We start from the raw sequence: 21813 nt of genomic DNA on the forward strand, positions 1-21813 counted from the left end.
GACACTTAAGAGCAAATAGTTAAAAACCTCCCTAATGAGAATGCAGTGAGGGAGAGGGAAAGGGGAAAGGGGAAAAGGGCCGCTTTCTCCCTAAAGCAGAGAAGCCAGCAGTCTCGAGGTCTGGCAAGATAAAGTTGCCAAGCGCTTCTCATGAATTCTGAGGAGGCCAAAACAAAGAAAAAATGGGCACCCTGAGAATGGATCTGTAGTAAAATATTCAGCAAAGGAATTTTGAAACTTATAGACCCCCACCCAACTAGCTCTTCAGATTAGCTGAGAACCTGTCTGCACTTCATAAGCCAGATGTACAGTATAGTTGTTTGCTTGCTTTGCTTTTTCAATAAAGGTACATGCTTTAATTGCTTTAATAAATTGGCTTTTCACAACACAGTCAAGGTCTCTCTTAAAAATTCATTTATTTAAGAAGAAAAGGATTAAGGTTGGGAACAGTTCCTCTCCCACTGACTCAGGACTGTTGGGTAATGGTAACACTTCTCTGGTGTTGGTGAGAGATGCCTCTAGCACCCCCACAGCACTTAGTGTGGCATTTGTCACACAGTGGTGACCATAAGTGTTTGCTGAATGTACAGTGGGCTTGAGCATGCACCCCAAAATAACGGTGTGGGTCCCTAAAGCTCTGATTGTGTGGGAGAATCAGAACACTGGAACCCTTTTCAAGCTAAGAATCTGAAAAATAGTAGACTGACCCCAACCGCTTTGTGACGCGCTACTGCTGTAGGGACCTCAGAATGATTCATTTTCCTTGAAGGTTAAGTAACAAATATGCTTTCACTTAATAGTGAACCCACACACTTAAAATAACCCTAAAGGTCTAGAACCTTCCCCCCCCCCCTATTTTAATTTCACGTTCTCCAGATGTCTACTCATTTAACTGCTTATCAGTTAATAAAGTTTTCACTTGTGGATTTGACCTCAATTCCACAAAATCGATTGTGGCTCTTATCTGCCTAAAAGCAGAAAGATTTTTCTTAGGCCGCAACCACCACTAATGAAAAGGCAAAGAAACACCACTCAGGTATGGCAGGCAATTCTATTTTCAGTGACCCCCTTTCCCTCTCTTTTCCTCTCTTACATGTTGAACAATTGGAAGCTCTCACAGTCTCTCAGAAATAGAGCAAGAGGCTGAAAATAAAGGCCTGTTCTGCCCCCCGGCCACTTTCATACGGGTTCATGTCTGGGCAGTGTTCCTGTCTGCTACTTGGGTATCTTCCCAGAATCTGCCTCTCTGTGTGTGCAAGTGCTGAGCCTAAGATGTGTGCTATTGAGAATAGGTACACAACAACTTTCTTGCAATGTCCTTAAGCATGAAAAAGCTTTCACAGGGGTAGATCTCACCGCTAAGTGCTTCAAATTCCAGTTTCTGACTCCAGAGCCAGTGCTCCTGCCACTTCTCCAAATGGCCTCTCTACACATAATCAGGTTCAGGGCTCTGAAGTACATTTTCTTGTAGGGATTGTAACCATTTTTTTAGAATACATTTTTTAATTTAAAATATTTGAAATATAGACTTCATAGTTTAGAACAGTTTTAGGTTCACAGCAAAACTGAGCTGAAAAGTCCGAGATTTCCCATAAAACCCCTGCCCCACACATGCACAGTCTCACCCATTATCCACATTCCCCACAGAGTGGTCCATTCTACAATCGAGGAACCTATATCAACACCCAAAGTTTTCAGTTAACATTGGGGTTTATTTACTCTTGGCCTTGTACATTCTATGGGTTTGGACAAATGTATAATAATGTGCACCCACCATTATACTATCATACAGGGTAGACTCACTGCCCTAAAAGTCCTCTGTGCTCTGGCGAGGCTCGATTTTTAAGGGCGAAAAGAGAGGGAAAGAAAAAAAAAATTACGCAGTCTCAGCCAATCTCTCAGCTAGTTTGTTCCCAAGTTCTGCGGCTCCCAGCTGTCCCATCTCTCCTAGTCCCGCTAGGGGCAGGTTCCTCCTCCTCCTTTTGTTTAAGTGTCAAGCAAATGGGTTTCCTGTTGACACCGGAATACTGTGAAAGGTCAGGAAGAGGCCAGGCCACCTCCCCCCACCCCTGTTTACTGATTCTGTACGCGTTTGTTTGGGTCCAGCAAGCAGGTGGTTCCAGCGTGTGTGGCTGTGGGGCGTCCTCAGTGGCGGGTGACCCCTCCCCGAGGAGGCGAGGCCCAGCCCGAACCCGCCCCGGTCCCTGGCTCCAAGTCCGAGGGGCGGAGAAGGGAAAGAGGAAGGGGGAAGAGAGTGGGAGAGCGAGCGCTGGGAGAAAGAGGCCGGGTGCGCTGCTGGAAGGAGGCGGGGAACCGGGATCGCGCGGCTGCCCCGCCGCTGCCCCGCCAGCTGCAGGTGGAGTCCGCGGAGGCAGCCGATTCCGCAGCCCCGGGCGCTGCCACTTCTTCCCCGGGGCCTTCCTCCAGGCCCCGAGGGAGCGGGCGCGGGGGCCCTCGGGGCTCGTCCATCGTCCCGCAGCTGCGCCGGGCGCCTCGCCTCGCCCATGGCTGAGGGCCGGCGGTGGGAGGACGAGGAGGAAGAGCTGGGGCGCCGCGCCCGCGGCCGGGCGCTCTCGGGCCACTCGGCTGCAGGTGAGGGGCGAGGGGAGCACGAGGCGGGGGTGGGGGGTGGGGAAGGGACCCAAGGGGCTGGCGAGGGGGGCGGGAGGGAGCAGGACCGAGGGCTGGACACCCTGGGGCCGCTCAGGTCCTGCCCTAGAAGGCGGCGGCTCCCTCACCGGCTCACCCGCCAGGAGGGGACCCGCACCTCTTGGAGATGAGCGAGGGAGAATGGCTTTTCCATCCTCATCCTCACTTTCGGGGCGGAGCCCGAGGAAAACCACACGGGTCTCTCTCTACCTGCTAGGGCCCAGGAGCCCAAACTACAAATTTTCCATGCGCACACTAAACCCAGGAGCTGGTGCCTGGGACCTGGTGGCCCAGGTGATGACTTAACCCCGGATGAGTCAGAGACCCGTGGGGGACGCCCCCTCCGGACAGTTTTGCCTGGGCTGCCGCCACCGGGTCGACCCGCGCGCTAGTTGTCTAGTCTGGTTTCAGTGTCTCTGAACTTCGGACCAGCGACTCTCCTCCCTGCCCCCAGCTCCTTCGGAGCGCACCGGTTTTGTGCAGGGCTGGCCTTAGAGTTATTTTGTGAGTGCTGCAGAATATAGCATTCCAAAAGGCGACCCATTTGGACTGAGAATCATTTCTGGGCCTAAAATTACTTCTTTTGGGTGCACAAGGGCGGCACGGGTCAATAGTTTGCCGCAGAAGTGTAAGAGTGACTAAGTACAGATCCACACCCCTTCTCTCTTCCCCGGAAGCTCTTCCATCAGACATAATAGAGAGGGAATTCTTTGGCCTTTGGTTCCAACTGGATAAGCCAGTTATCTAAAAAGAGAGAACATACCTAGGGAATTGACTACAAAAGGGAGCTAAACAAGTGAGAAAGGTGGAGATGAAAACATTCACTAAAGCCTCTTTCGCAAGTCGTGGAGAAATTAAGAGAAGTTATGGGTCTGTGAGGGAACAAACAGGCAGGTAGAAAATAGAATGAAAAGAAAGAATTTGAGTGTAGTATGAGGAAATGGTCAACTTCAAACCCTTGGAAACTTAAAAATAATTCCGTATGCCCCTTACTAGGACTTTTTAAAAATCAAAATAACCAATTGACACCCTCCGTTTGGAAAATGGTAGTTTTGTTCAGTATAAATCCAGACCTCATGAAATAATGGAAAATAAGTAAATATTTCTTGCAGGCATACAATTAAAACATTTACAAAGGTGTACTTCCATTGAACAGTGCGGGCTCCCTTGGAGTCCTATTCAGCAAAAAGCTTCACGCTAAGGAGGGACTGTCCTGTGAAGAGCTGTTGATACTGGAGGTCAGACTATAATCCAGGTGTAGGCTTATCATTCAGTCGCCATATGTGTACTTATCCCAAGGCTAGTGGAAGTGGCGTTTTTGTAACTTGTTTTTACCAGTTCCTTAATTTCCCAAGGCTGACAGAGGCCTTTCTGAGTTCTGTGATAGTATTTTGCTGAGACATGACACGGTATACTTTTTCACTCAAATTGTTGTTTGTAGTTTTTCACCATTTAAGGGTGAAGGGAGGAGATATTAAGGAGTGGGGAGAAGGTTCAGCTTACTGGTCTTCTTTCGTTGGGGAGACATAATTTAATAGATTACGTTTCTTTACAAGCTGTGCTGCTCCATCCCCGCACTAGTTGCTATGTTTTTCAGACACCATCGCATTCCTTACCAAGCTTGGGCATTTGTTCCTCACGTCTGGGCTGCAAGTTCTCTCTCCACGTGAGAGTATGAACTGACCCAGAGGCTTAAAGATCCCTTTCCAGTCTTGGACTTTCCCTATTCTCATCACTCCCTTCTCCTCCCACCACTTTACATTCTAAAGATTTTCTTTTTTCTTTGATCTCATGTAGCTTTACACCATAAATTTGGTGTTTAGGGGCTTGAAGGAGTCTGAACTCCTTCTCTCCCTGCTAGCTTTAGGTGTGGTGGTGGAAGTGTATTTGTTTATTTTTGCAGTGTACATTCAGAATAACATATAAAACTTACAAATTATAAAAGATAGGGATACCTCAGAGATATTGCAGGTTTGGTTCCACCACCGCAATAAAGCGAGTCTTATCTTTTTGCTGGTGGAGGGTCTTCCCTTCCCTTCAATGCAACATCTGTGAAGCACAATAAAGTAAATGAAACTCAATAAAACAGTGTGCCTGTAAAACCCTTGTAACCTGTGTTCAAGTCAAGAAAGAATATTGCGAGCAATCTAGAAGTAGACTCTGATCCCTGTCACTCAACTTTTTTGACTTTTGTGATAATTATTCCCTTGTTCTTCTGTACTGTTTTACCTTATATGCATATGCATAACATATGTATCCCTATATAATATTATTTCATTTTATCCATTTTCCAAGTTCGTGAGTGGAATCATCCTGTACCTATTCTTTAGTGTCATGCTTTTTTCACTCAATATTAAGTTTGTAATATTTACCCATTTTATTACATGCAGCTGTAGTTTATTTTCATTATATAAACATGTTTTAATATTGTTGAAGTTCTTTACACAGGAATCTCACCTTTTTTTTTTTTTTAATTGTATGTATTGTACTAGTAAATATTTCCCACTCTGTGGCTTATTCCTGAAATTTTCTTTATGGTCTCTTTGATGTAGAAATTCTTAATTTTAATGTAGGTGTATTTATGAATCTTTCTCTTTAGAGTGTTCCTCCTCTCTGCACTCTCCCTTTATAATGCTTTCCCTACCCCTGGGTCATGAAGATATTCTCCTATATCTCTTGTATTGTCTCCTACAAGTTTTGTAACTTTCTTTGGAGAGAGGCAATGGGGCTTTCATCAGACTGTCAACTGGATCTGAGAACCTCTGACTGATCTACAGGGCAGGGAATATAAAGTTCTAGATCCTCTCCTAATCACCTGGAAGAGTGGTAGGCATTTAATAGAGTTTAATAAAAACTAAATAAATGTAGTCTTTCTATATGTTGATGTCTTAATGTATAAACTCTGGAAGGACTGATGTAACTTCTCTGATGTGTCTTGAGTAAAATAACTAATATTGTCAGTATAAGGGCACAGAATAAAATTTGTTGTGTTTACCATGAACCAGGTGCTTCTTACATGTTCTACCCTGTTAGGTAGGTATTATTTTTTCCCCATTTTATAATTGAAAAGACTGAGGCTCAGAAATATGTTTAAGCAACATCCCCAAGGTCCCTCAGCTAGTAAATGGCAGGATGAGAACTTGAATCCAGGTCTTTCCAACCTAAAAGTTCATGTTTTTCCAAACTATCCCGCTGGCTGTTAATAATAGTCCATTGATAGTAATGCTTCACACATTTATACATGCATGTTCCTTGTTATATATTTAGAAATACTTAGCATCTGTGTGTTTTTTCCTGCTTGGGAAGGACTTTCGTAGCCTCATTTAACTTGATTCTTAAAGACACTGAGAGGAAAGAGGATAGATTTTATTATTTATTCCCGTGTTAGAGGTGAGTAAATTGAGACTCAGAAATGTTGAATACTTAATCTAAAATATCACAGTTAGGTATAACTGCACCTAAGTTACCTCTATTGTGAGTTTCAAGTCATAAACTATAGTTTCTTGGAGTTGCTTTATATAACCTATGGCTCAGAGAATTTGTGGCTCTAATAAGTTAGTTTTGAAAACTATATTAATCCTTCTGGGTTATCATCTTACCATTTTTACTATTAGAATTTCAAAGTTGTCCAATTTATTTTGACAAAATTATTATAAGTCCCATGGAAATTATAGATATACTAGAGGCCTGGTGCACGAATTTGTGTATGGGTGGGGTCCGGCTGCCTGCCCTGATGGGGATTGATTGGGGCCAGGCCAGTGGGGGCATGGGGGACGTGGGAGGTTGGCTGCCGGCCCCGCCCCTGATCAGGGTGGGGGGGCCGATCGGGGACATGGCCAGCTGGGGGAAGGGGCTATGGGAGGTGGGGGGAGCTGATTGGGGCCCCGATAGGCTGGTTGGCCACCGCAGTGTGCATCATAGCGACCAGTCGTTTTGGTCGTTCTGGTCACTTGGCTTTTATATATATATATATAGATTTACACATTGTTTTACACATTAAAAATCCTGAATTCACTGAGTTCTTTTATCCCCATCAATATAATATATGCAAAATGTATTTTCTACATACAAGGAATACAAAGAGATATATAAAACAGGGAATTAGGGAAGGTAAGACTAATACACTTTAAAGAAGGTAAATAAGTATAAAAAGTAGTCCATGGTGACTATCAACTGGAGTTTAGCATAAGAGAACCAGATTGTCTTGGTTCTTTTCTTGGATCACCTCTTACTATCTTCTCTGCTTCCATTCATTATTTGTAAAACAATCCTATATAATAAAGAGGTAATGTGCAAATTGACCATCACAGCCTCGCACAAAATAGCCACCACAAGATGGCCAGCAGGGGAGGGCAGTTGTGGGCAATCAGGCCAGCAGGGGAGGGCAGTTAGGGGCGACCATGCTGACAGGGGAGGGCAGTTGGGGGGGACTGGGCCAGCAGGGGAGGGCAGTTAGTAGTGATCGAGCCGGCAGGGGAGGGCAGTTGGGGCAATCAGGCCAGCAGGGAAGCAGTTAGGCATCGATCAGGCAGGCAGGTGAGCGGTTGGGAGCCAGCAGTCCTGTATTGTGAGAGGGCCTAAACCGGCAGTCAGACATCCCCTGAGGGGTCCCAGATTGGAGAGGGTGCAGGCTGGGCTGAGGGACACCCCCCCCCCCCCAGTGCACGAATTTTGTGCAGCGGGCCTCTAGGTTTTATATTAATAAAACCTGTTATGAAGGGTTTATAGATTAAATGAGTTAGTATATGTATTACCCTTAGGACACGATTAAGCACACAGTAAATACCTATAAAGTTACTAGAGGCCTGATGCACGAAATTTGTGCAAGAGTAGACCTTCGCAGCCGCTGGGGCTGCCTGGATCTGTCCCTCACAGCCATGGGCCAAGCGGCTGCCTTCATCCTGTGGCTGCAGCCCTGGCTTCATCCGGAAGGAAGTCCAGAAGGATGTCCAGTCTAATTAGCATATTACGCTTAATTATTATTATAGATTAGCACTTATTTATGTTGTTAGCTTAAGGATAAAAGGCCAAAGTTGAGAGGCAATAGTATTTATTTGAGGTCTCCCCAAAGTAGCTATTTGTGAAGCACTGATTCAGGCAAAAACCCAAATAGTGTTTTGATTATGAAGTGAAGGCAAGGGATTTTATGAGAAAGGGAAGGGGGGATAATTACATGACTAGAAGGAAGGAATTTCTATAGATGTAAATAAATGAAGTTATTCTTTAGCTATACATGGTGTTAATTCTAAAGAATGTCTTTAATTTTTAGTTTGGTAGTCAGAATGTCTGCTTTCCTGTTAGCTTTGCAAGCACTTTTTTGGGACACAATATTGCTTTGGCCCAGTCTAAAGGTTCTTTTGCCCAGATTAAACATTCCAAAGGTTTGAGGAGTAAGACGTGCAAGGCAGTTCCTCTGGAAAGGCAGCTCCAACTCCGTTTTGAAGTGGCTCCGTTTACATAATTTTTCACATGTATATCATCTATGACTAAAACTCATTCACACTAAAGTTTCAGCAGGTACAAAAAGGACTGATATAAATTATTTTCCAAATTTGGAACTAGAAAGGAAGTTGGAACAGGAGAAGAATCTGGAAAAGCTCTAGACTAGGATAATCAAATAATCATGAGTTAATATGAATTATGTACTGGGTGCCAGGTAGTATTCTAATTTTTACATGTATTTTTTCTCATTTAGTCTCCACACTAAATGTGATCATTTCCTTCATTTTACAGATGAGGAACATGAGACCTGGAGGGGGTAAATAATCTGGGGTCACACAGCTAACAAGTGACACAATAGGATTCTGTGGCAGAGACTCCTAGCTGCCTACCTAGTATTCATTCCCTTCGTCTTCCTGAGTCAATGGAATCCTGTATTGCTGACTATAGCAGTTTGCCAACCTACAAAACTACTTCTGCCAGCCTGCTAAGGAGATACAAGTAAAAATTATTGGGTGGGATTTCTAGGAAAGCTCTTTAAAGAGGACTCAACTGCACAGAATATCCTTTTACCTTTATCATATTCCTTCCCCCTTCTACCAGAGACAAGGATGTGTAACTCACAGCAGCCATTATGGGCCGTGAGCTTATCTTGAGGATGGAATCCATGCACGGAGAATAATGGAGCAGAAAAGTAGATGGAATCTCAGTTCCCAACAATACAGTCATCATCTGAGATTCTGATCGCATGCCTCCTCCTTTATCTGAGAAAAACAAACAAAAAAACCCTCTTGTCTTGTTTAAACCACTGTTACCGTAGGTCTCTAGAACTAGTCCCTGAATACATGACAAAATTATCTTAACTGATACAAATTCTAACTTGATCATCTTGTTTCTCTCTCCTTACCACAAGGCTGTAATTCATTTTGTTAACATGAGGTTCCCTTAGGATACCTAGATTCTTATTGTTCTTTTGTATTTTATTATAATACTAGAGGCCTGATGCACGAAAATTCAAAAATTTGTGAAAGAGTAGGCCTTCCTTCCCCTGGCTGCCTGCACCAGCTTCCCTCAGGCACCCAGGACCCGGGCTTTGCCCAGAAGGACGTCTGGTCTAATTAGCATACTACCCTTTAATTATTATAGATGACCTTGGACAAACCACTCAGAGCCCCCTCCCTTTATTTGCATCTTTTGAATAGGAATTATTCTCTAACTACTCCTACAGTTTCATTATGGGGAACATGCTTGTAAACCTCAAGGTATCATAGGTGATGTACTGAAAAGGAACCCTATAGAATCTGAAAACAGTTTCTGTTTTTGTGATTTTGCCTAGTGCCAGGTTTGGATACTTCTCAGGGAATGAATAAATAGAAGCTGTGAAGGAAGGTGATTTTGTCCCTGCTCTGATGCATAAGAGCAGAGTAACAACTGCAGTTGCTGATGAGCCCTATAATGCATGCCAGGGCTGCTGCTTAGGATTCAGAGTTCTTTTTTTTTTTTTGCAATATGGCTGCCTCCATTGTACCGGAGCACTGTTTCCTGAAGATACATTAATCAAGGAATCGCTTTACTGGAGGATAGCTAAATGCTTTTTCTCTGAGAGGTGGCCAAGAACAAGGGGCACAGAAAAAAGTGTTGGCACAGCATATCGATAATTAGTTTTTCTGGCGATAAATATCGCCATTTCCAATAGTCATGTGTTCACACAAAAAAGGGCAGCCCCCCACCCCCCTAGCATGAGGCCACTCACGTAAATGATCCCTTCTTGTCTTATCCCAACACCCCGTGTTTATTTCCTCACAAGAACTCCCCCTCAACATACTAGTACATACTGCTAAAGCTATCTGGAGATTAAAAGGTAGATTTGTGTTAGCTCAGGTATAACTCAGTGGAGGGTGTGGTTTGTACGTGGAATTCAGTTGGAATAAGGAGTGGTATTGCAAGTTTTATACTGCGACTTGCATTTGAATATTACTCTTAATTAGATGAGGGTAAAATTGGCAGACTCCATGCATATGTGAAATGCCTAATATCACAAACATTTGATCTCCTGTGCTGTTCTAGTTCTGTTTCTTTTTCATAGAACATTTCAACTTTATAAGATGGTTTGGAATTGCTCACGTTTCTGTAGCAACGGAACCTCTAAACAGTACTTTTTAAACTGTAATAGGCCTACAAGTCACGTGGAGCTCCTAGAAATGCAGGTCCCGATTGAGTAGGTTTGGAGTGGAGCCTGAGGTTCTGCATTTCTAACAAGCTGCAGGTGATGCCGCTACGGCTGGTTCCCGGACCACACTTTCAGTAATAAGACCCTCAGTGCCAGGGTTCTGAATGCTGGCTTGGCGCTGAATCAACTAGGGAGCTTTGAAAAAGACATGCTCATAACCACCCCCACCCCTCAGATTTCCCAATTAGTTACCTCTGGAATAGTTGCTGGGAGCTAGATTTTTGAAGTTCTATGTGAGGTGACACTCAGCTTAGGCTCCCATTAAAAAAATGTGATGTTAAGTGGTTTCGGTGTGATTTCTTGTAATTTAAACTGTTATGTTCTTCCATCCTAAGCTGTGATGATTTTTAGTCAAACAATAAATAAACGAATCCACCATGCATTTTACAATGAATTTCATTCAATCCCTCCATTATTTTGTGTGGAAGAGAAGGCTCCACGTAAAGAATGGTTTAAGGCGCTCTCCTGGAAGTCCCTGGAAAGCAAATGTCTGAGGTCATAGAGGCCTATCCTGCTAACTTCAGCTGATGGGGGCTGATCGTAAGGATGCGTACGTAAGCCTGCACACACAGAAAGTGACTTCAGAAGACAGCTGGAAATAGAGTAGCCCGAGGAAAGTGGCCGCAAATAGTCCAGAGAACATCCCTTGGACTCAGTGTGCCTCTGTCTGCTCCCGTGGCTTGTGAGTTACTGAGTAATTGGCTCTGTTTTGTTTTCCTCACAGTGAGTCTCCCCAAGAACGAGCTCTAAGTAGGATGGCCAGGCACCATCTGGCACAGAGTGGCCCTTAAGGGCAGGGTTCTCATGCCAGTTTACCTCGGAGGCCAATGACAAATAGAGGCACTGGTGGTCCGCGAGGTCCGAAGGGTTGGCGACCGCTGAAATAGACATTGTTACCTTTCCATAGCCACCCAGGCTGGCTCCTTCTCCTGGGCACCCGCCTGGCCGCCGCATTCCAGCATGGAGACTCGCCAGGCGCTGAGGGACCCGGCCTGGGGGCTGTTGGAGATTTCCTAGAATGGAGAGGGAAACATTGGCAGATGCCATGCATGACCCAGCACTGACTTTCACTGAGTTCTGCGAGGGGAGGCACTTACTTTGTTCATTGTTATAGCCCAGCGACTTTTAAACTTTTTCATCTCGAGGGACACGTAAACTAATTACTAAAATTACGCAGCACACCAAAAAATACAATTTTTGCCGATCTGACAAAAGAAAAGGTATCATTTTGATTCCTTCACCCCGGGCGGCTATTGTTGTGTTGGCTCTTGTCATTTTTTTTTTATTTGACAAATAGTTAGGTATTGAATGTTTTAAAAAATCTTTCAGCACACTGGTTGGAAAATCTTTGTTATAGCCCCATGACTCAGAACAGTGGTACTTATGTTCAATATATATTTATCAAATAGAATAGAACTAAAAAAATATATTAAAAAAACTATTTACTGTAACTTTTTTTTAAAGTTTTAGTACATTTTATTCTAACCCAAGTCCTTGGTACACAATGATGGAGAGCGAATTCCTGTTGTGCCCATAGCTTACCCTGTTGAGAAGAGACAATACTCCTTGACGTGCAAGAACTGCACATATTCCTGCTTCCCTTTTAGTTGTAAGAGCTGGATGCGTTTGCCCCTTGGTGCCCTCAGTACGGCTGGCGCCAGGCTTTGGGTGGAGGGGCAGCAAGTGGATGCCAAGTGCAGTGCTCGCAGCCCTTCCCGACACCGCCCTGCAGGGTCTGCTCGGCCGCCCCGGTGAAGCAGCGCCGCAGGGCCTCGAACCCCTGGGCGTAGGCTCTCACCCTGGCGGCCCGGCGCCCACACCGCGCCTGCGCACAAGCGTCCCACCGCTGTCTGTTGTTCTCTGCGTGAGCTCCCTTCGGCCCGGGCGTCGCCATCTTGGGTCCCAGTGGCATCTGATGATCAAGTTCAAACGCCGCCTTGGTGATTGGGCCCAGAAAGGGAGGCTGATGTTCAGATGAGCAGAGGGACCCTGGGAAGGAAGGCGTTGCCATTCAGTTGCCCCCCTCTGAGGGATGGGGGATGGATGGTAAAGGATCTTTCTGAGGAAGGATTGCCCGTCTGGTAAGCCCGGCTCGGTTCCCCGACGGGAAGAGAAGGAAGGCTGTCATTGGACAGTCTCTCGGGGAGGGGCGGTGACGCCCCACACGTGGCTGGAGCCTCGGAGCACGTTTGTGGTTGGTGTTAAATAGAATGCCGAGCACGTGTGCAGCACTGACGCCTGTCGACCCCCCTCGAGCGCAAGGGTTTTCGCAGACCTAGTGCCGCGCGGGTTCCCAGTGACTATTTAACGAAGGTAATGAAGAATTAGGGGTTTGACTTAAAGGTTCTTTCATTTTTTAATCTTTTTTTAGTTGACGTTTTTTAGAGGGAGGAAGGGAGAGAGAGAAACATTGATGTGAGAGAGAGACATCTATTGGTTGCCTCTTACACACACATACACACACACACACACACACACAGCGAACCTGTAACCTAGGTGTGTGCCTCGACCTGGATGTATAGGATGCTCCAGCCAATTGAGCTACTGGACCCGGGGCTGCTGTTGTAGGGTTTTTTATTTAAAGTACCAACTATTTAGCATGCCTAAAAAACACTTGATTTATCCCTTCGCTGGTGTGGTTCAGTGGCTGAGCCTTGACCGATGAACCAGGAGGTCCCAGTGGGTTGGATCCCCAGTGAGGGGCATGCAGGAGGCAGCCCATCCATGATTCCCTCTCCCTTCCTTCCTCTGAAATCAATAAAAATTTTTGTTTTATTTTATCAACTACTTATATTTATTAACCACTTATTTAGTGCTTAAGATATGCCAGGAACTTAGTAATTCTTCTAACAAAGAAAGGCCGTTTCTGTTAAGATGAGGAAAATGGGACAAAGGGAAGTGCTGGGGTTCGGACCCCTGCAGGGGTTTTTTTCCCCCCTCCTTTCATTTTTACGTTTACATATGTAAGTTTACATAAAGTAAAACTGACTTCTGTTTGGTATATAGTTCTATGAGGTTTTTTTTTTTTTAATGATGAGTAATTGCCAATGTAACATTATATTAGTTTCAGGTGTGTGTAAAACAATGATTCAATGTTTATATATTGTGAAAGGATCACCACAAAAATAAATCTACTTAACACCTATCACCATACATAGTCGCAAAAATATTTTTTCTTGTGATGAGAACTTTTAAGATGTAGTCTCTTAGTAACTTTCAAATATGCAATACGGTATTAACTATAGTTTTATGAGCTTTAATACCTTCTTAGATTCATGTGACCTCCACCATAGTCTGGGTGAAGAACAGGAAATTTCCTTGTAGTTAAACCTTCCTCAAACTCTTAACCCCTGGCAATCACTAATCTGTCCTCTGTCTCATAGTTTTGCATTTTCCAGAACTTGATGTAAAACCTGCAGTGTATGAGAGTTGCAGTTGATCCCCGTCCTCACCAGCACTTGGTACACCAGGTTTTTCTTATTTGTTTTGTTTTAGCCATTCTGATAAATGCGTGGTGATTTTTTCATTGTGCCTTTCCTTAATGGATAATGATGAGGAGCATCTTTTCATGTGGTTAATCTTTGGCAAAAAATGTTCAAATCTTAGCATATTTTCATATTGTGCAATTTTTAAGAGTTGTTTATATATTCTGCATTCAAATTCTTTATTGGATATGACATTTGAAAATATTTCTTTTGGGTTACACCCCCCACCCCCTTCTATTAACAGTTTCTTTGAACATATTTTAAATAGTAGATATAAAGTCTTTGTCTAGTAAGTGCAATGTCTGGGCTTCCACAGGAACCTTTTGTATTACTTTTTTTTTCTTTGTGGGGCCAGACTTCCTTGTTTGTTGTATACCTTGTAGTTTTATGTTGAAAATTGGACATTTTGAATATTATAGTATAGCCAATCAGATTCATCTTCCTCTCCAAGATTTGTTATTGCTGCTTATTATGGTTGTTGTATGTTTAGTGACTTTTCTGAACTAATTTTGTAAAGTATGTAATCTTTGTGATGTATAGCACTGAAGTCTCAGTTTCATTAGCTTAGTGGTCTTCTAGGGATTGGACAGTTTTCCTTAAGTGCCTAGAACAACAACCAAAAATATCTTAGTATTTACAGATGGGCTCTGTGTATTGCTGCACAACTTCCCTTAGCCTTCTCTTCCTCCTTGAGCAGAACCTGAAGGTGAGCCAGAGATGGGAGCTCAGGGCCTTCTCAGATCTTTTCTAAGCAGGTACCCATCCTTGGAATGCACGTGGTCTTTTAGATTCCCAGGAATACATGGGAGCTTTTCAAAGCCCTCATTCTCCAAAGCCTCTCATTCTCTCCCAACTTCTTTGGTGTCTTCATGCAGCACCAAACTATTTTTCGCTTGTAAATGTTTTCAACAAACTCCTTCCAGCTAGCCACTTTTTAGCACTTGGAGAGTTCTGAATGAGGCAAGGTAAAGTCATTTTTTGTGCCAGTCTTCCAGGGCACCACCAGACAGGTAAGCACAAATTATTACAATTCTTTGCCTTGTGAATGAGGTCCTTCTGCCCCCTTTGGTACTGTCACTGGGACCAGAAAGGCAGACTGAGCTGGAGAATAGGGAAATGCCACAAAGCTCACTGCTCTAACCAAAATCCAGCTAGTTTTTCTTAAGTGTTTCACTGTTATGAAGTGCATCAAGTAGTTTCTGCAAGCTTTTGGTTAGTTTCCAGATTTCCAAAAAAGTTGATTCTGCCAGTTTTTTATTGCTTTTATGGAGGAAAAACTTTTGAAGTTCCTTACTTTGCTATTTTCACTCACTCAAAACTGAGAGAACAGGCCCAAGTTTTCCTAGTAAAATACCAAGAGAAGAAATAGATATTCATTTTTGAAGTGTTTGTACATTCTACAATAGTATTATCAAGGTATTTCAGGAGCCCCACTCATACGGTTATAGTGCATGGGCAGCTTGCTTTTCTCATTTGCAGGCCACAGACAACCCCTAACCTCTCTGTTGCTTTTAAAAACATGATTTCGCAGGGATATCTGGCCAGGGGAACTCCTCTCCCTCTTTGTTCTTAAGAGTGGCTCAGATAAATATCACATGCTCTCACTCATTTGTGGATTATAATGAACAACATAAACCGATGAACAAAAACAGATGTAGAGACAGAGAAGCATCGATCAGATGCTCAAAACTCAGAGGGAAAGCAGGGGAGGGTGGGAGTGAGAGGGAAAGATCAACCAAAGGACTTGTATGCATGCATATAGGCATAAGTGATGGATGTGGACATCAGGGGGTGAGGGTGAGGGCAGGATTGGGGGGAATGAGGGGACATTGGGGGGATAAGGACACATTTGTAGTATCTTATTCAATAAAGGGGGAAAAAAGAGTGGCTCAGAGAAAGGATTTTTATTAACTGCTCTGATGTAAATCAGTCATGTGTTAACACTCTGGGCAATGGAATTGAGCAGAGCATGGAATGTGTCACTTTATATACTTCTGTATTGTTTAAGTGTCCTCCAAATGAGTATTACTTTGGAAATTAGAAATAAAAAAATAAATTTAAAGTACTATGAGAAACAATTGCCTGCTGCTGGTCTAGTGTATTTGTTGCTCATGTTATGGTGTTTTTTAAAAACCTGTTTTGCCATAAGACAGTGGTTCTCAACCTTGGCTGCACATTAGAATCACCTGGGAATCTTTTTAAAATCCTGAATTCTGGGCCTCATCCTCCGGAAATTCTGTTTCTTTGTTATGGGGTGGGTCCACAACATTAGTAACAAAGAAACAGAAATTCCGGGGGATGAGGCCCAGAAATCAGGATTTTAAAAAGATTTCCAGGTGATTCTAATGTGCAGCCAAGGTTGAGAACCACTGCCTTAAGATAAGTTATTGCAGTGATCATAGCAAATGCTGTCCTATTGATAAAACAAATGATTGATTGTGTTCCAGGAAATGATAATAGGAAGAAAGTATAGAATAGTTTCCTCTGAAGATCATTTTCAAACACTGTCTAACTTATCATTTGTTTACCTGTTTGGTTTTATGATACTCACTTGTTTTTATAAGAGCCATAATCTTTTGAAAAGCAAATCCTCATTTATAATCAAACTGTGAAAAGCTGTTTAGCATAATCAAAAGCCACCTTACCATTCTCTGATCCTCTTTATTTTTTTCTTATGTATTTCATCTCTATACTGTGACCCAACAGAACCTATTCTAGAGGACTACCCTCATTAGAATACCTGTATTCTAATGCTCAACCTGCCACTAGCCAGCTGTGTGAGCTGGATTTAATCTCTCTGGGTCTCAGAATCCTCAATGACAATATGAAGGATTTAGACCAAGGGTTTAGAAACTATACACCTGTGCGCCGAATCTGGCTCACTGCCTGTTTTTGTAAATAAAGTTTTATTAGAACACAGACATGCTAATTCATTTACATGTTTCCTATGGCTGCTTTTATGCTATATCTGTGTGGTTGGCAAGCCTAACATATTTACCATGTAGCCCTTAACAGAAAGTTTCCTTTCAGGTTCAGAATTCTTTGTTTTAGTTTTGGTGTACTTGGGCCAACTTTTTAATTTTTCCATCAGATTGCTTCTTAGCAGATAGCCAGAAATTTTGATTAGAAAAGGAGAAACACACACAAAAAAATTGTTATTTGTTAGGCACCAGTATACCTCCTATTTTGTTATTAATGCTGTGTTAACAAACAACCTCTGGAGCTCAATATCTTATAACAGTTATACTCAACTGGTGAGTCCACAGCTCAGCCTCACTTATCTTCTCCATTTTGGGATCCTGGCTGAAGGAGCCTATTGTCAGCCTACGATGATCACTGGCACCAAAGCAACATCAACAGGAATTCCCAGTTTGGGGTTTCGTGAAGAGGAAACTTTATTCGGTACAAAACAGTTCAATTATGATATAGCATGGCTCTGGAAACAGCTCAGCTGTGAGACAACCCTGGGCCTGGCCTCTTAGCCTCTCTGGCTAGACAGCTCTGCTGTGCTGTTGGATGGATGCCTTTGCTCTTCTTGCTGGTCTGCTTTGCACTGCACTGGTCTGCTCTGCTCTGGGAATCACAGTCTTCAGCCATTTAGTGGAAAGGGAAAGTGCACTCTCAGAGCCAGAGAGGAGTTGAGGGGAGCTGGCTTATATGAACACAAGTACCCACTCCTGGTCCCTGATTGGTGTGTCCTTATGCAGATGAGGGCACTGTCATGATTGGTTGGAATAGAGCCACACTGGTTGGTCAGATCAGATGGGGAAAGGCTCAGTCCTATTGGTTGAAATAGGATTCCAGGAACTTCTTTATAAGGGCTGGTTCAGGTGGCAGAAACAGCGCGTGCATGCAGTTCCTTATCTGCAAGTAGTTAGGTGCAGGCTTCTCCCCGAACTGCCTTTTGTGTAAAGGGCCTCTGTATAGAAATGGCTACTAGGTCTTGTTTTTGTTTTTGTTTAATTTGAGCCAAGTTAGCCACCAGGAGTCCTTCTTAGTTACTTAGGTGTCTTCTTAGGGTTCATACTATCTGGGAATAAGAGCAATGAACAAATCGTGTGCCAGCTTTTAAGACTAATGCTTTTACTCATATGTGTTTGGTCACCTTTATGTTAGTGATGCAGGGAACTGTAATCCTTTTGCAGGATGTCCTGCAAGTCACCTGGCACCTCAAGTGGGTGGATAGTCCTTCCATGGGGAGGGCAATGAATCATTGGTACAACAACATCTAATACAACATCCTTAAAAGGTTCACTAGTGTGAGAAGACTGAAACTAATTGTGTGTGTGTGTGTTTTAAATTTATTTATTTATTTTAGAGAGAGAGAGGGAAACATTGATTTGCTGTCCTACTTATTTAAGCATTCATTGGTTAGTTTTTTATTGTAACCCAACCGGGGATCAAACCTGCAACCTTGATATATTGTGATGTCACTCTAACCAACTGAGCTACCTGACCAGGGCCTGATGTGTATTATTTTTCACAAACTCTATGCAACTAATAACTAACTAGAATTTGGTCCATTGAGCTTTTGGAATATATTCTAATTCTCTCAATTTGCTTATTTAATAAATGTACAATGTAAGATTGAAATGTGTCTGTTTGGATTTCTTTTTCATAGACTCTTGATGTCTTTAATTTACATGTCTTATCCCTCAGCTATCTTCTCCAAGGTTCCATACCTCACTGAATGACACACCTTAAGTTGCCTAAGCCAGAAACCTGGGTGAAATTCTCAACTTTCTCCCTCACCATGAATACTTACATCTAATTAGTCAGTTACCATATTCTATTGAATCTGTCTCTTTTGTGGCTCTTGAATTGATTCTCTTCTCTCCATCCTCATTGCTACCTGGTCCAGGTGTCTCTCACCATTTGCAATAGCCTTGTAACTAGCCTTTCTAACTCCTGAATTGTTTCTCTGTAATTTATTCTCTGCACAACCACCAAAGTGATTTTTCTAAAATGCAAATTGACAAAATGATTTTTCTAAAATGCAAACTGATTGTGTTATTCCCCTGCATTCAAACTTAAGCTCAAATTCAACATGGCCTTTCACCTTTTTTTCTTCTGGGAATAGCCAAGTCTGTCCTGTTATGCTTAATTTACTTTCATAGTTGTAAAAACAATATCTTCTAGAAAGATTTTTTTCTAGAGCATATTTTTTGAACTCACACAGTATTTGATAGATGTTTTTCACTTGTAGAGACTCCATCACCTGATGAAAAAAATTATGCACAGCTGACTGTACAGTGTTGACCATGGTCCAACAATAGGATGCTTCCATCTTGCTGTTCAGTGGATTGTTCCTTCTTAGAAAGGCTTGGCTGTGCTCATTTTGGAACTAGTTTATTGGGCCTCTAAGTGAGCTAACTTATTTTTCATTATATATCAACTCAATAGCATCTGGACAAAAAGAATATGAAACAAATGTATTTTTTAAAAAAACTATCTCCTTTAATGTTAGCTCTGTGTATCAGAAATAAAAATAGCTTTATTGAACTGAGCCCGGGAGGGGGTGGGGGGTTGAGGTTACTTCAAAAACCCAAATTCTTGCCTTTGAAAATGCTCTAGTAATTTTAAAGGCCAAATGTTTTCATTATTTAAAATTCATTGACACAAACTTTCTTTGATCAACCAACTGCTGTCTTTCTTTTTTGTGTAGGCTAGTTACATGGAATTTTTAATAAAATGAATCAAAGGTCTCTCAGCTCTAAAGCTTTGCAGTTGTAACGACAGCTTTGTGTTATTACAAGCTAATTTTAAAAAGCAAGCTCCATTTAAAATGGCAAGTATAAAAAAACTGTACATCTGTATAAACATTTAAAAAGGAATCGGAGGCATATTGACACATTCTTAAGCATGAGGGTGTATAGGTATGTGTGATGAGCATGCAGTTACATGGGCATTTGAACTTTCTGTGTTAGATATTTCTGTAACATTTTGATTTTTTTAATAAGCAGAATTGGGGAAAAATTTAAAGATTTTTTTAAAATGGAAAATTACTTGGTTTCCTCCTCCTTAGGGAGGGAGAAATCTTCTTATCAGGGTTAGAACAGACTGCTTTGTGATTACGTATAATATTCTGGAGGTTCTATGAATATAGAGATTCATGAACATCTTGAAATTACATAACAAATGTGTATGTGCATGAGTGCTTTTTTGGGATGTTGGGTTTGTGGGGATGAGGATTTATACTTCAAACAGATTCTTCTGCTTTTATTTCTCTACTAGAGGCCCGGTGCACGAAATTTGTGCATGGGTAGGATCCCTAGGCCTGGCTGGTGATCAGGGCTGATCTGTGGGGTGACTGGCTGGGCGATCGGGGGACCCCTGGTCACACCCGCCTTGGCTGGCTTGGAGCTGCCCGCTCACCGGCCCCGCCCCCTGCTGCTACCGCTGGTCAAGGTCTGCAGGCTGGGGGCAGCTCCTGCATTGAGCATCTGCCCCTGGTGGTCAGTGCGCGTCATAGCGACTGGTTGTTCCACCAGTCGTTCTGCCATTCGTTTTAGATAGATAGATAGATAGATAGATAGATAGATAGATATAGATAAGCTCTAGACTGTCTATTCAGCACCTCTACTTGGATATCTAATAGGCATCTCAAATTTAACATGTATGTATTAGTTTCCTGTTGCTGCTGTAACAAATTACTCTAAATCTAGTGGCTTTAAACAACAAGAATTTATTTTCCTACAGTTCTGGAGGTCAAAAGTCTGAAATCAGTTTCACTGGACTAAAATCAAGATGTTTGTAGGGCTGCATTCCATCCCTAGGCTCTCGGAGAGAATCACATCTTGGCCGTTTTTTTAACTTCTAGAGGCCAGCTATACTTGGCTTATGGCTCCTTGCTTCATCCTCAAAGCCAGCAGCATAGTGTCTTTCCTCCTCTCTTATTTCTGCTCCCATCCTTATGTCTTCTGCGTAGTCTCATAAGCATCTCAGTTTCCTGCATTCCTCTTACAAGAATATTTGGAATTATACTAAACATATCCAGATTATTCAGTATAATCTCCCCATCTCAAGATATTAACTTAATCATATGTGCAAAGATTCTTTTACTAGGTAAAGTAACATATTCACAGGTTCTGGGGATTATGACATGGATATCTTTGGGGCCAGTATTCAGCCTACCACTGGATTTGATAGCCCAACAGCTGTTTCTCCTCCAGCCTTCCTCATTTCACTTAGTAATATGACCAATCTCAGACCAGTAACCTGGGAGTCATTCTTGATTTCTCTTTTTAAATTCTTATCTTAACCATCCTTCTAATCCCAATTACCACCCTCACTTCCACTATCCACATCCAATCCATCAAGTCAGTACAAATCCAATCAAACTGTAATTTCAGTTCTGCTGTTTCTAGAATCTACCACTGTATCTGAACCCTATCAACTGTACCTAGAATCTGTCCTCAGTAATTTCCACTAAAATCAGAGTGACTTTAGCATTTTGGATCCTTAGGCCCTCATCCTATCCTAGTCTTTCACTCTTGGGTATTCATAGCTAATTTATGGTACAGGCAATGTGGTCTAGGTATCATAGAGTGGCACCAAGTGCCTCACAATTACACCCCAATCACTTTATTCTAACTGCATGGGAATGGGAAGTGAAGATTTACATGGTAGAAGATGCTATGAAGAGAATTTGGGTTGACTGAGAATAATTATCCTGAAAAGCAATTAGAATTTCCCATTAAAGATTTCAGTTGTCTTTATTCTTATGACAGTGAACATTTTCTCTCAATTATTAAAAGTGGGGAATAAAATTGATGTAATCCCTGGTTGTACTGAATGACTCACTCTTCTTCCCCTTCCTGAAGAAGGAATATGTTTAACAAAATTCTCAGGCAGTTGATTTCTAGAATGCAAATGAACAATACATAGTCAGATTTGGTGGGGAGAATACTATCATTTCAGAATGAAGTCAAACATATGAAAAGACAAAATACCCACTGTTGAAATAATATCAAAATATAACTTTCCACATTTTATTCTACATCCTTTTTT

General features: G+C 42.5%; 1 protein-coding gene across 1 annotated transcript in view; it reads left to right on the top strand.

Annotated features, from left to right (window-relative positions):
- Positions 1-2239: 2239 nt before the first annotated feature.
- SH3D19 (SH3 domain containing 19) overlaps positions 2240-21813 on the top strand; it is a 179849-nt gene continuing 160275 nt past the window's right edge. The window contains exon 1 of the mRNA XM_081090939.1: positions 2240-2592. Within this exon, the coding sequence (XP_080947065.1) occupies positions 2505-2592 (88 nt within the window). The 5' untranslated portion in view covers positions 2240-2504. The remainder of the gene's footprint in view (positions 2593-21813) is intronic.

Source organism: Myotis nattereri, assembly GCF_964212035.1.
Source record: "Myotis nattereri genome assembly, chromosome: 5".
NCBI classification, from domain to species: domain Eukaryota; kingdom Metazoa; phylum Chordata; class Mammalia; order Chiroptera; family Vespertilionidae; genus Myotis; species Myotis nattereri.